At 40.0% G+C, this 14,339-nt stretch overlaps 1 protein-coding gene across 1 annotated transcript in view; it reads right to left on the bottom strand.

Annotated features, from left to right (window-relative positions):
* PKHD1 (PKHD1 ciliary IPT domain containing fibrocystin/polyductin) overlaps positions 1–14,339 on the bottom strand; it is a 414,612-nt gene that overhangs the window by 230,457 nt on the left and 169,816 nt on the right. The window contains exons 39-43 of the mRNA XM_070418435.1: positions 13,290–13,447; positions 10,702–10,893; positions 6,819–6,944; positions 4,560–4,616; positions 3,816–3,946 (exon numbers count right to left, since the gene is read on the bottom strand). Of these exons, the coding sequence (XP_070274536.1) occupies positions 3,816–3,946; positions 4,560–4,616; positions 6,819–6,944; positions 10,702–10,893; positions 13,290–13,447 (664 nt within the window). The remainder of the gene's footprint in view (positions 1–3,815; positions 3,947–4,559; positions 4,617–6,818; positions 6,945–10,701; positions 10,894–13,289; positions 13,448–14,339) is intronic.

The raw sequence follows: 14,339 nt of genomic DNA, 5'->3' as shown, positions 1-14,339 counted from the left end.
TCACTCTCCATTGCAATTGGGTATGCTACAAATGATTCATGAGGAAATCCACATATTTATGCAGGCAGCCGGCGGCTTGTGGGGAAGGGTTTAAGGCAAGCAGGGAATTTTGTGTGGAAATCAATTTTTTGCGGAAGTCGCTGTATTATGGACATTCAAGCAAGAGAAATTCCAGAGAGAAATTAACTGCTCAAGTAAGCCAGCTCCTTGAGGTGTGTATCTATAGTTACTAGGAAAAAAAAGTGAGTTAACCCTTCAGGCAGCTCTTAAATATACATTAGCTATTGAGTGGGGAGAGTGAGAGAACTGAAACTAGGCCTTTAAATACAGAATTCCTTACAAAATTGATTCACAAACCAGAACAAATCCCCCTCAAATTAAATGGGTGTTTCCAAAGGGTTTGTTTTCAGGGTTTTCCTGTGGGATATCCTAAACAAGAGTCTGGTCATAGGAAATTTCCAACATCTCCATAAGCATGGGTACTTGGAGCTCTGGAGGTAAGCTGACTCTCTCTAGCCTGAGGTTGACTGCAGAGCTGGAGCCTTGGGGCAGATAACAAGAAATCCCTAGAAGGATTCGAAGATGCAGATGCTGGAGCTGTCAAGGGAAGGCAGCTGGAAATAGATTGCTCCAAGAGCCACAGGTGGGGCATGTGGAACCACCACCAAACCATTTCTGGAAAGCACAAAAAAAGGCCTGTCTAAGGAGTGGACAGAGGAATATCACAAGTCCCCTGGAGACTCAGGAATATCAAGCATGAGTCTCACTAGCAAGTAAGCACACAGCTCAGATTTTGCTTCTCCCTGGACTTGGTATAGCTGCAGCCTGGCAGGGAAGCAGGGAGACCACTTGTGGCTATGAAAACTAAAAAGGAATATCACACTTGAAATTCCCTTGTACCACACAGGGTTAAAGGGGAGTCAACTGTAAAGATGACTGCTTGAACATCAAGGAAAATTCTGTGTGCTGTGGCTATGTGTTTGTTCCTAGATTCTGGGAATAATATCCGACCACAAACCTATTGCAGAGACTTAAGAATTAACTCTGTTTGTTCACTGCCTGCCCACCAGGCCAGATATTTCAAAGTCAGACTCATGTATGTGGGAGAGAGTTCAGGCTTTCAGGGTTGGTTGCCCAGGCATTAGGAATAGGTTCATCTCTTCAAATCTAAACAAGGGCTTTAGTTTAGTTGATAGTATTGTCCCATATCAATTTCTTGATTTTGTTATTGATCTATGGTGATGGTGACGGTTACATTATCATTGGGGGAAAACTGGGTGAAGGTCACGCAGGAGTGCCGTGTTGTATTTCTGCACCTTTTAATGAATATAAAATTATTTCAGAATTGGAAGTTTAAAATAGAAAAACCCTAATTAATGACAGTAATACCTAGCTTTTAAAAAAATATTTTGCCAGACTTTAAGAAAGCTGAAAAACAAGACAGGAGGAGGGGTAAAATAACTCTAAGCACACATAAGGCTTGACTGCATTCTCTTAAGGGTCAGTGTGACTCTAATCCCCTCACAGAGAGGAACATAAACTCACCACCCATACAACATTTCCTCAGAACAAAGAATGCCCCTTCACTATCAGAACAACCATGGAAAAAGGTAGTATTGTTATACCACATCTCTTTCTGTTCCACATGTCACACACACACACACACACACACACACACACATATCCCACATTGTGCTGTTATGATAGCCTATTATTATCCCTTTGGAATAAAGGTGTATTTCTAAAATATATTTTAATGTACTCTCTGTATTTTCCACATAGGGCACACTTAGTAAATACTAACTTACTGTTTGCTCAATAACTACAATGACCTTCATTGGCCTGAAAGGTCAACAGAAGTTCATAACTTTTAGGTGTTGCCATGTATGTTCAGTTATCAACTATGTCCTTGGTAATAGCTCATTCCAGACAACAGAATACAAAAGAGACAGCATAACAGAATACCAGTGGCACAGCTGAGAAACTGGAATGTACTGTGCAGTATTTAACACTGAGAGATGAGTCCCACAGGGTTTAAATGTTGCCACAGATTAAACGTCTTATTTTTCAGACATCAAAATGATTGCGGGATCTTGGAATCTATTCCTGACTTTCCTCTCTCTTCCCCCCCTCACTCTTTGATAATGTAATTATACCTGTATTCATTCATCCATTCATTCATTCATTATATTTAATTCATTTGTATTGAGTAACTATTGTGTTTCAAACTTTGTGTTGGAGTCTAAAAGCTAATAAGCTAATGAAAAGAGAACTACAAAATTTTAAGCTCATTGAAGAAGATGTCAGGAACACACCTGATGACTATACTTAATCTACACCGCCGGTTTAAACTGAAGCCTCATTCTCAAAATATGTGCATTATACTTTTTTAAATTTTGTAAAGTGGACATAAGAGAATGAAAGTAAAGGAATGGAAATGAAAGTCATTCAATGGAGAACTAACAACTTGTTTTCCCTAAGTTTTTCTATTGCTGACTGAGCATTGTTTCACAGGGTAGACCGCAAACACTCAGAGGACCTATCAGCTTTTTAGATGGCTCTCTTGCTCTCTGCACCTATAGACCTATAGCCAGTTCAGTTCTTCTTGGGGTTGACTAGTGGTCAAGACACCTGTCCAGGAGACTACCTACTACCCAATGAAGCAAAGTCAAATGGACAGAACCCCTGGCATTCAATACAGGATTTCGATACATTCCAGCTTATCCAAGAAGATGAGCTGGGAAACCCTGAGAGTCTTCACCTCTAGATATTTTAATGCAGTCAAGATGCTACTACCCAAGAAAGTATGCAGAAATGTAGTTCTTTAGGCTCCAAAGTTTGCTGCCGTAGCTGCTCAACCAGACCTGTAATCACCAACAAGTTAAATGCTGCTCTAATTGCTTTGGGTCTAAAGTTTGGTTTCCTTTAACCCATGCAGTTCTGCGTCCTTTCTCACTGGCATATTAGCTGCCCCCATTAGGTACCTAAAATAGTGTGTAAGTGCTGTGCTTGGGAAAAAAATGTAATTAAGAGTCTGGAGGAGGGTTGTGGAGATAACCATGACTTTTTTTTAGGGGTTATTCAGCTTAAAGTAATTGAAAACAGATGATCAGAGAGAGACAGAGGCATTCATCTCTCAGTTCCTCAGAAACCTGGCATAATTGTGATGATACAATAGAGGCTCAGAGGAGTGTCCTGGAAGAGTGGGATACCCATGGGATAAAATTATTGGAAACGGGGAAACTAAATGTCCTTCCCACTACTCTGACACAATTCCTCATTCATAGACTCTTGGTTAAGCTCTACTAGAAAATTTAATTTATTAACATGTTTAGAGAGAAATTTATCAATAAAAAGTAATAAGTTGCACTAAATAATGGGATAAAAAATCTAGTCCATCAGAATACACTTCATTCATCCTAGAATCTGACATGCCTCCTACACCTCCTGACTTCACTGACCCTCAGTTTTGAACATTCTTAAAGGGCAATAATATGACCATATGAGTATCGTAAGATAGTAAAGATTAAATAGGTAATTAATACTGGAATTGATACAAAAAGTGGCACCCCCGCATATAGCTCAGGAAGATATGTTAGTTTGTACCAATTTAAGTAACCAGAAAAGAATCAGCATCTACTTTGCTTGATCCATATAGATATTGATTCAAAGAGCATTCACAGGACTCTGAAAAATTATTACAATTATCCTAAAGTACTTGTTTAACACAAAATCATAGTCCCTGAATACCAATATGCAGCAAGTAAACATTTTACCACACCATACCATTGATAACACAACTGCAAATAACTTACCTCTACAACATTGGTGGGGTTGCGGATATAGACCCCAGATGGTGTCAACATTTCAGGACTGGAGAGTCCCTCTGCACCAGAAACACTGATGATCACATTGTTTCTTACTGTATTTCCTTGTTCTGACCTGTCTAATTTAAGAAACGATAAATTAAAGCATTGCAACTCAGAAACATAATTGAAAGTTATATTACCCAACACTCATATTTCTACTAGTACACATTATAATTCACATAATGCAGATACATGTACATATATATATACACACACACAAACACACTAGAGGCCCAGTGCACAGATTCGTGCACTGGTGGGGTCCCTTGGCCTGGCCTGTGGGGATCGGGCCGAAACTGGCTCTCCAACATCCCCCCAAGGGGTCTGTGAGAGGGCAGTTCTCATGTGACACATCCCAGAATAGGGCTCCCTCCTCTCTGGTTCCGGGTGCATCACCAGAGAACAGCAGCTGCCAAGTCACCGCAGCTCAGCAGCTCCTGCGTTGAGCATCTGGCCCTGGTGGTCAGTGCGCGTCATAGCTACCAGTCCAAGTGTCTGTCCCCTGGTGGTCATTGCGTGTCATAGCTACTGGTCAGCCAGTAGGCCAGTCGCTTAGGCGTTTATATATAGATACAAAACATTTATTATATTCAACTAATTTAAGCTAGCATTCTTCTATCAGGCCTGTCTATAAAATATGCGACAACTTAAATGGACTGTAATAAATTTTAAACCACTTTACAAATTTACCATTTTTCCTTCTAGGAATAGCCTCCCAAGGGATATATCTTGTCTCCACGTGTGTACCTAGGGACAAAAGATCATGTTACCTCAGCACATGTCAGGCCAGCCAGGAAAACGAGGGACAGTGCAATACTATTTCTTCTTTGGGGTGTGGCTTGTTTTGATTTTTTGTGTTTTTATCTATGAACCAAAGAGATACAGATTATATGGACTTTTTAGTTCTCGAGTATCATGGATCAGAAGTTCACTTTAAATTTTAAAAAGAACAAAGAAATAGACCTACTGTTTTACTTCTTAGCAAGAGTCTAAGTGACTGTCTCCACAATTAAATGCCACATGCCCTTGTGTCAGCTCCAGACCCATCCCTGGCTGTTTAAGGGCCACCAGCTATCTACATGCCCTTCCCTTTCCCTGGAAGATCTGAAATATCCTGGAGAAACAGGCTGGAGAGGACCAGACAGGTGTGAGCTGGGACCCTCACACCCAGACCATAAAGATTTGAAATAGAACAAAATAAAAGCATGGACTATGCTACAGAGAGAAATAGATTAGCCACTTGAGTGGCATAAATAGAAAAAAGGCCCAAAGACACCCAGCCTCACAGATCCCCTCTTTTCTAGCTCTTTAGGTATCTGGGCTTCCTTGTCATTTATGAGTCTGGAACTGCAAACTGGTTTTGAATGAATTGAGTACTTTATCTATAAGGCATTAATCAATATTCTAATTCCTTCACCTACACTACAATAGATATCAAGAGCAGCCAATTCACAATATCAAGCACTAAACGCAAAATTCCTCCTGTAGGTTTTCTTCCTTGCCTAGTTAATGGCTAATCCATATATTTGTTTTCTCCTAAGATAATAGTGTTAGGGTTCCTTTCTGAATTTTTGCTCCAACTTTCAGCAAAGTTTTCCCTTACATGGATAAAAATAAAGATAAATAAAATTAATCCTCCATCTGTTGGTCTGATTGCTTTTTCAATTAAAAAATTCTCCTGCACCTGGTCACTTTTTTTTGTCCAAAGCTCTTTGCCTTTTAAAGCTCAGATGTGTTTTAAGGAAAGTTTATATGATCCATATTTTCTCTCTAAATAGTTTCCCTCTCAAGATTAGACCCTTTATAGCTTTTATCTTTAACAGATTGTTCTTAAATGAAACATGCACATTTTCCCACTAATGGTATCACAGAATTAATTTAAATATAAAACACTATTTAGCAAACACAGTTCTAATTTTACTTTCAGTGAAAACCTTGATTTGCTTTTTTATTCTGATATAACCAAAGACTCATTGTTCATTAATTCATTCATTTATTTCAACAAATATAGCTACTATGCTCTAGTTAATGTGCTAAATGCTAAGGAAACAGTATTCACACGAAATATGATGGTAAAAACAGACATTAATTTGATTATTTGAAACATGATATGTAATTTTTAATCAATCAATAATGATTGGTGCTAAAAGAACTTAAACACAGAACCTTGTGAAGAAGAATAATTCATATGAATAGAGGGGGGAAGCTTATGCAAAGGTCCTAAGGCAGCAGGAAGCGTAGCCTTTGGAAAGAATTAGAATAAAATAGATCAGTGTAACTAAAGTAGAGAGAGAAAAAGGTCAAGACAAGAGGCAAAATCAGGGAGGGAGTCCTTTAAGCTAGGTTAAGGATTTTGGATTATATTCTAATGGCAATAAGACACTCTTAAATGGTTTTAAGGAGAGAAGTGAAATAATGCAATTTGAGATTTTAAACCATAATTCTGTGTTCTGCAAGGGGAATAAATTTAAGAAGAAAAAAAGTGGATATAGGTGACCAGTTAGAAGGTTTTGAAACATGGGCTTCTTCAGCAAATCACAGGAGCAACTAAGAACAGAATTCAAGATTTTTAACTCCTTGTCCATCATCCAGACTTGAAATTCCATGAGATGCTACAAAAATATATTTATATGACGTATTTATTTGAATTTATTGTGAAAATTGCTGATAGTAAGTCTTAAAACTGCTCATTGTATAATTACTAACCTGTACTAAAATATCACCTTTAAATGATATGTTTTCTATTCGTAAAGCTTAGTTAGCCAATCACTAATAACTAAATTTAGAATTTTTAACTATGACTTTTTAGAACATTTAATTATGGCTTATTTCTCATGAGCAAAGGCTAAAGTTTTTATAAATTGGAAATTCAAACTTTGGGATAATTCCTTTTGAAATACTGTGTGTCTTACTCAAAAATACCAAATTTAACAAGCTCCTTTCACTTACCCACCAGCAGTGCATGGCCTAATATATCGTAGAACACATTACTGTCCACCTTCAGGCCCAAGGTCCCGGACATGCTGAGGCCTCGGCTGAAGGAGCCCCACACGGTGCAGCCCTGTATGTAGGAATCTGAGTAGCGAAGAGTAAGGTAACAATTAGAAGGGAATCTGAAAGGCTCCTCGGATTTCGATCTCTTTGGAGATCATTTCCAAAGCAAGCTATAATATAACTAAGAACATTCTCCCACACAATGATGAAACTCGGGAAATGAGGATTTGGAATTAGAAATCAAATTTTAATAATGGGCAGCTCCACAAGGATAAGCAGGGTAGAATCCAAGGGTCAAATGTTAGAAAGGAAAAACATCTGAGAAAGAAAACAGTATGGCCAAACCACAAAAGAGTGCATGGCTGTCAATATTTCCATTGGCCATCATCTTTGGTATTTACTCTCATCACAATATGGTGAACAGCAGCTAAAGAGAAGTTAAGGGCAACATGAAGACTACTGTTATGGACCAACCCTGATCTTTCAAAATTGCATCTGTCATGAAGAGATGTAGTCATTATTTCTTGAGCTATGAAGTAATAACTTTTAACTTGCTGGGCAATAATATTTAACTTGTTGGCCTAAGGTTGCCAGAGAGCCTCTTTTAAAACAATTAAATTTATATGGGTAACATTGGTAAATAACATTATATCATTTGCAGGTGTACACGATTATAAATTGACATCAGCAAAGCCAGAGGTTGACCTGAGGATCACAAGTCTCACAGTTGCATATGGCAGGTCTCTGAAGCTGAAGGGGTGGTACCCTAACTATGGTAAAACGAACTGGCATTTAGGAAACTCACAATGGCTCCATGGGTATATTTTATGGCCCCTAAATCAACTTATGTGAACTGGCTCAACAACGAATAAATATTATATATTTCAGGAATTGTGCTGGAGATATAAAGATGAATGAAACTAAATAAATTCAGTAAAGTGGTTTAGGGTCAACCTATGAACCAGGAGGTCCCAGTTCAATTCCCAGTTGTGGGCTCGATCCCCATTGTGGGGCATGCAGGAGGCAGCCAGTCAGTGATTCTCTCTCATCATTGATGTTTCAGTCTCTTTCTCCCTCTCCCTTCCTCTCTGAAATCAATGACAATATATTTTTTAAAAAATAATAAATTTTTCACTGTCTGATGGAGGAAACTCACATTAAAATAGTAAAAATATACCATTTGGATAAATAAATTATAAATCCTAGAAAAATGAGTTTTGTATTATTATAGGTAGTGAGAGATATATCAATGTCAAATGTTTAGAATAAAGGTTAGTTAGCCAATTAGAAAAATTACTTTGGTTAATGGAATAATTTGACTTTTAAATTGGAATGACCCAGAAAATTCTCAACTATAATGTCTCCATAGGTGGATGGTTTCCACCTTCCCTTTGAGCTCAGCTTCCCTGGTACCAGAGGTTCTCACATCACTCACCAAAAGTTAACCCATCCTATCCACTTATGCAGAAAACTCTGCTGCTGCAGACTTTCCCTGACTCTAAATCACCATAATATTGCTACATCTGAACAACCAGTAAGTACTAATGTGTTTATTGAGATATTATGGGTTGAATTTGGGGATTGGTAAACCTTTAAAAGTAGCAAGCATGCAAGAATTCCAGCACCTTCTAACTCTAGTGGCTGGGGGCAATTGCCCAATGGGTCATGCGGGCCTTCGGGGCATGAAACAATAAAAGATATTTGGCAAGCATGCCAAAAGTTTATAACCTCTGAGTTAATATGGTGCCCCTTCCTTGGACACACACTTGCATTTTAACAGAGACCTAAAGGGAATAATGTATTAACTTAGTGGTTTTTCAAACATTTTTTAATCACTGAACCTAGCCTATATAATAAAAGCCTAATATGCAAATTGTCCCCTCGGGAGTTTGACTGCTCGCTATGACATGCACTGACCACGAGGGGACCACACAGAACATGGCAGGCATCGGTGACACGGCACTGTCAGTTGGCAGCAGTGGAGGTGCTGCCGGTTCTGATGGGCCCCGACAAGAGCAGGACCGCAGCGAGATGGTGGAGCAGGTGAGTGGGTGGCGCCAGGCCAAGGCAGGGTGCCAGGTGGGACTGTGGGGCTGAGAGGCTGGGGGTGCAAGCTGGGACTGAAAGCCTGGGGGCGTGAGCTGGGGCCCGATCCCCACAGGCCACCCCAAGGGACCCCACCCATGCATGAATTCATGCACCAGGCCTCTAGTTTTCAAATAAAACCTAATATATAAAAATAAATACATGTGCAGCTACTCTGAAGCAGAGGTTAGAGAAGGCAAATTAAGTACATTTTTTAGCAAGGGGGGGTTTTAATTATGTGCAATTGATAACACATATGTGACTGCTATCCTGATTTATATTGGAGCTGGCCCCCACATCAAATATTCTGCAACCTTATAAGCACCAGGAGACCAAAAAAGAAAGAGAGAGAGAAGGGCACAAAGATACTGATCATTCATTCAGATGTACTAGGGAAATCGCCATGTTTGGAATCATACCCGTAAGTAAATGTCAAAAATAAATAAATAAGGTAGAAGAGAAAATTTAGAATAAATTAAAACATTAGAATAAATAGACATTCTTAGCATCCAAGTTGATTTGAAATTAGAAAAAAAAATGCTGCTATTGGTTAGCCAGGATTCTGTCTTCAATGACCTTAAAGATTACTCTGTCATTGTCTGTTGAAATCCTAGCATTTTTTTTAATCCTAGTATTTTTTAAGGCCCACCTGAATCCCTTAATTTATCCTAATGTTCTTTGTCAGGCATCACCCCTAGAGCACCTCCCTTTCCAAGGAAAGCAAAGCTTGAATGTTGGGTCTTGGAGGTGCTGAGGGGTGGGGAGGATAGCTCAGAAATGAAGCTTCTGTCCTCATTACTCAGCATCTGTACTCTAATTCTCTGACTCTGCATGTCAGCTTCTGGCACTGAGCTTTTGTTCTGGATGCTCCGATTTTGATTTCAGAACCTTCATCAGTACATGTAACAATATTCTTCTTTTCTGGTTCTAATCTTGTTTTTCACTTAGTGATTCCCACCTTCATTTGATTTTTCCTGCTCCCTTTCTATCTCTTCAGCTCTGGCCAAGATCTGCACACTCTGTCTGCTCTACATTCCTAGGAAAAGCACCTTGTTCTCAGCCCATTCTCCCCTATTTTTCTAGGTAGAAGATTCCTCTGAGTTAGTACAACTTCATAGGGAATTGCCCCCTCCTGTGCTGGACTGCCACAGTGTTGATGATTTACACTATTCAATGTCAATATGCCTGTAGTTGCAGGTTTACAACATGGATCGTGTGGTTCACTCCACATCTGTTGTACCTATAGTCATGTTTCTCAAAGTATATTCCTTGGAACACTTGTTCCAGAATCATAATGAAAAATTCAGATTCCCAGGGCCACCTCAGACCAGAATTTGTCTTGATAGGCTCCATAATGCTGAATTTTAATAAGCTCCTCAAGGGATCTAGTTTGAGAAACATAGATCTAGAGCAGGGGTGGGCAAACTTTTTGACTCGAGGGCCACAATGGGTTCTTAAACTGGACCAGAGGGCCGGAACAAACGCATGGATGGAGTGTTTGTGTGAACTAATATAAATTCAAAGTAAACATCATTACATAAAAGGGTATGGTCTTTTTTTTTTTTAGTTTTATTCATTTCAAACGGGCCGGATCCGGCCCTCGGGCCATAGTTTGCCCACAGCTGATCTAGAGTATAATTATCCATCTCTGACCCCCCACATTCACATATCACCTATCATTACCCTTGGCATGTAGTGCCTTGAACATGGGATAAGAAATGAAAATGAGAAGTCATAGACCTGGCCCCCTTACCTCTCATAGCTCCCACCAGAGTCAGAGAGCTCTGATGCTTTTGGAAGGCTTGCCCCAAGTTCCGGAACTGCACTCCCTGCAACTGTACCCGGCTGGGCTCCTCTGGGAACGACTGAATAATGATTCTGGCCCCCAGGTCCCTGGATCCCAGCATCTTCTCACTCTTGGAATACAAACAGTGCTGCAAATTACCTGAAATACAGAATGCAGTGTGACACATACAGGCCTATCTCCCAGTTTGAAAGACAAAGCATTATTGCCTATTTCATTTAATAATCTTATTTTCCTTTTACTTTGATTCTCCTTTTTAATTATTAATTAATTAAAACATCCAATAACTAGGACACGATGTTGCCTTCACTCTATTATTCCAGAAGCTCCCAACCCCAAATCAATTACCTTAATTACTGTCACAAAGAGGCTGACTGTGGCCCACAAACTCAACCAAAATAGGTGTTTATTTCAACCCAAAAGACCAGCTGGAGGAAGTGTGTAATAAAATGACCTTCTCGTGGTTTATAACTGTAGGGAACAAGATGTAAATACTGAATGTAATTGTGGCTCTTTTTAGTCTTAAACTGTCCAATGGGCTTCCCATTTACTTTGCTGCTTTTTAGTTTGGTGACAACACTAATGCCACTGAAGAAATAGCCAAGGGCTCCAGCCCCTGCACCAATACCTCCTTCCCAGAGAAGACAGCAAATTGCATGGATGTAGTACACACAGATACCATTGCTACAAAGTGTGGTCACCTCAGGATCCAGGACTCTTTCTGTTGACACATGGCATGTGGTGGTGTGAACTAAAAATCCATCTCCTGAATTGATTCTTTATTGTCCATGTTAACAAACCAAAGCAGAAGTGCTACTAATACAAAATGATGTACCAATCCACAGTAAATAATCCATAGTAAATTAGCACCCAGAGAATAAATATATGAGGTGAATGAAGAGCTGTTTTATATGCTTATAATTTATAACAATTTTTTAATATATTTTATTGATTTTTTTACAGAGAGGAAGGGAGAGGGATAGAGAATTAGAAACATCGATGAGAAACATCTGTCAGCTGCCTCCTGAACACCACAACCAAGGTACATGCCCTTGACCGGAATCGAACCTGGGACCCTTGAGTCCACAGGCCGTCGCTCTATCCACTGAGCCAAACCGGTTAAGGCGATTTATCTCAATTTTGACAATGTTAGTGGTCCCTAAAACATTTAAGTGGTCAGGATTCATATTATTGTGTTTAGCTACCTCATTCCTACATGTCAGTCCCACAGAAAGAAGAGGTGAGTGACATATGTTTTTAGTGAAGCTATGAATTCTGCTTTACTTTGAGAATTTTATAGTAATGTTAAAGAGTTGTGCTGAAATCAGGGATTTTTTTTTTCCCATTCGAAGCTAACAGCTTTATCATGACCTAAACCCAGATGCATGGTCTCACTTGCAGGATGATCAAATGCAATGTTTTGCACAATTTGATCTGAAAATACCTTCATGAGAAACCCTACCGTGTTTGAAAAAAATTCAGATCTCAATTCAGCAGAATTATTAAAGTTGGCAGTCAATGGATTCTAACCCACTGCATCCAAACATTTTTCGGAATGACACATTTGTGAGCTAGAAGACTGAGGTGGTGGGGAGGTAGGGTCTATGTCCCTCCCTCCTGACCACATCCTAACGTTATAGCCACCTGTGTCTATATGTAGATGTGACTCAAATTTTTAACTCCATCTGACATTTCTTCCAGGCTCCGGACACTACCAGATATCTCAACTCTGATGCTGGCCTGGCATCTCAGTCTCAACATGAACAAAATTAAACTCATGACTTCCACCCTCCCACCCCAAAATCTGTTCCTCTTCCCAACTCAATAAATAGCCTCATCATCCATCCAGGATGCATGCCTGGGAGTCATCCTTGACACCCACACCATCCTGGACCAAATTTGACAAATGATATCTTCACAACATGTGAAAGCCTCGTAATCTACAGCCTGAGAAACCAAAACATAACCTACTAAACTAGCCATCCCTGAAATAGATGTTTAATAGGCACATCAGTGTGATCCAGTGCCTGTTATTCTTCTGGAAGATAAATTGACTTTTTAACCACTTACTTAAAGTATGTGGTAGTTCACTCAGAAAACAAACTCCAAAAGTGGAGGTGGAGGGGAGGGAAGAGGCCAACAAGCCTAATCAGTAAGAATGTGCTGCCTGCATTCCTGACTTGGGCACTGAGCAGTTTTCCTGAGAATTTTAGAAAGTGCTTGGAACCAGAGTTAAGACTACAATATCACCTCAACCCACAAAATTTAATTCAACTCTCCAGATTTAATTTTTTAACATTTTTCTTTCCAAAAGAAATAGTTCATTACTCAAATCAATAATGTTGTCTACCTCTTTCACGAGGTTGTCGAGGGCAAGAAATCAATTTATCAAGAACATTGTGAAAACTATAGAATATTATGCACATGCAAAGTTAAAAGTTTATTCTATTTTGAAAGAAGTCAATAATGCTACATATCATTCGACAGTAAGAACATTTTTTTCACTCGTTGGACCTTCCAACAAAATACTTCTCTACCTTCTGAAGTGTTAGCCTCCTGGCATGAAGCAAGGAACTTTGTCCTCTCACTGGTGAGATTTCCTCGTATGATAATCCTCCTGCTGAGCAGGGCCACTGTGGCCTTTAGAATATGGTGCTCTCCAGCTACCCAATTCTCTGTGAAGTTGTGAGAATATCTTTCAAAAAAAGAAAGAAAGAAAAAGACACATCTGTAGACACCACTCTGAATCTTATCAGGAATAGTAAGCTACTAGATCCACATAATACCCTATGTGGAGGTCTATTTCTTTCGAAACTCAAATACAAAAGAGTGAACTATTGGCACAAGTAAGTGAAAATTAGGAAACTGTGATGACTATTGCTCTGACCACCTAACATGGGAGTTCTAGAGTTTTACAAGAAAAATTACTTAAGAAATACTAGCATAGAGGGGAAACCAAGATGGCGGCATAGGTAAACACCAGAAATTGCTGCCTCCCACAACAACTTCAAAAATACAATGAAAAGACAAAAACGGACATCATCCAGAACCACAGGAAGGCTGGCTGAGTAGAAATTCTACAACTAGAAGGGAAGAAAAAAGCACTGAGACTCAGAGGAGCTGTGGAAGTAAAGTGCAGAGGTACGGAGACTGGAGCGCACGCATGGAAAGGAGCTGGCACCGGAGGACGTGGCTGTCTTTTTGAATTGGGAGGGAGTCACAAGCTCCTGACTGCTCTGAACTCCGGTTCCAGGAGGTCTCTGGGGACCCAGGGCTCATACGGGAGAAACTGGACTGTCTGGCAGCAGGCAGAACTCTGAACTTGAGGGCGGCTTTCCCTCAGAGGTGCTTGCAGCAATTACCAGGACACTGAGACTCGTGGCCCCTTAGGGCAGGGCTGAGGATCAACCATAGCTGCTTGCTCCGCCCTGTTGATTCCTAGACCCTGCCCGACCCAGGCTGCGGCAGAGGCTTTTGCATATGAATGCCCTGGCCTTTTGCAACCTGAAAATTACCTAACAAATTGCAGCTGGACCAGACAGACCCAGAACTTCCAAGAGAAGGCCCAAGGCCCCACAGCAGCTTGC

Source organism: Myotis yumanensis, unplaced genomic scaffold (assembly GCF_028538775.1).
Source record: "Myotis yumanensis isolate MYYU_CA2020_CCGP unplaced genomic scaffold, mMyoYum1.0.hap1 SCAF_6, whole genome shotgun sequence".
Lineage (NCBI taxonomy): Eukaryota > Metazoa > Chordata > Mammalia > Chiroptera > Vespertilionidae > Myotis > Myotis yumanensis.
The sequence above is the reverse complement of the archived record's forward strand: the minus strand, read 5'-3'. Positions and strand labels throughout refer to the sequence as shown.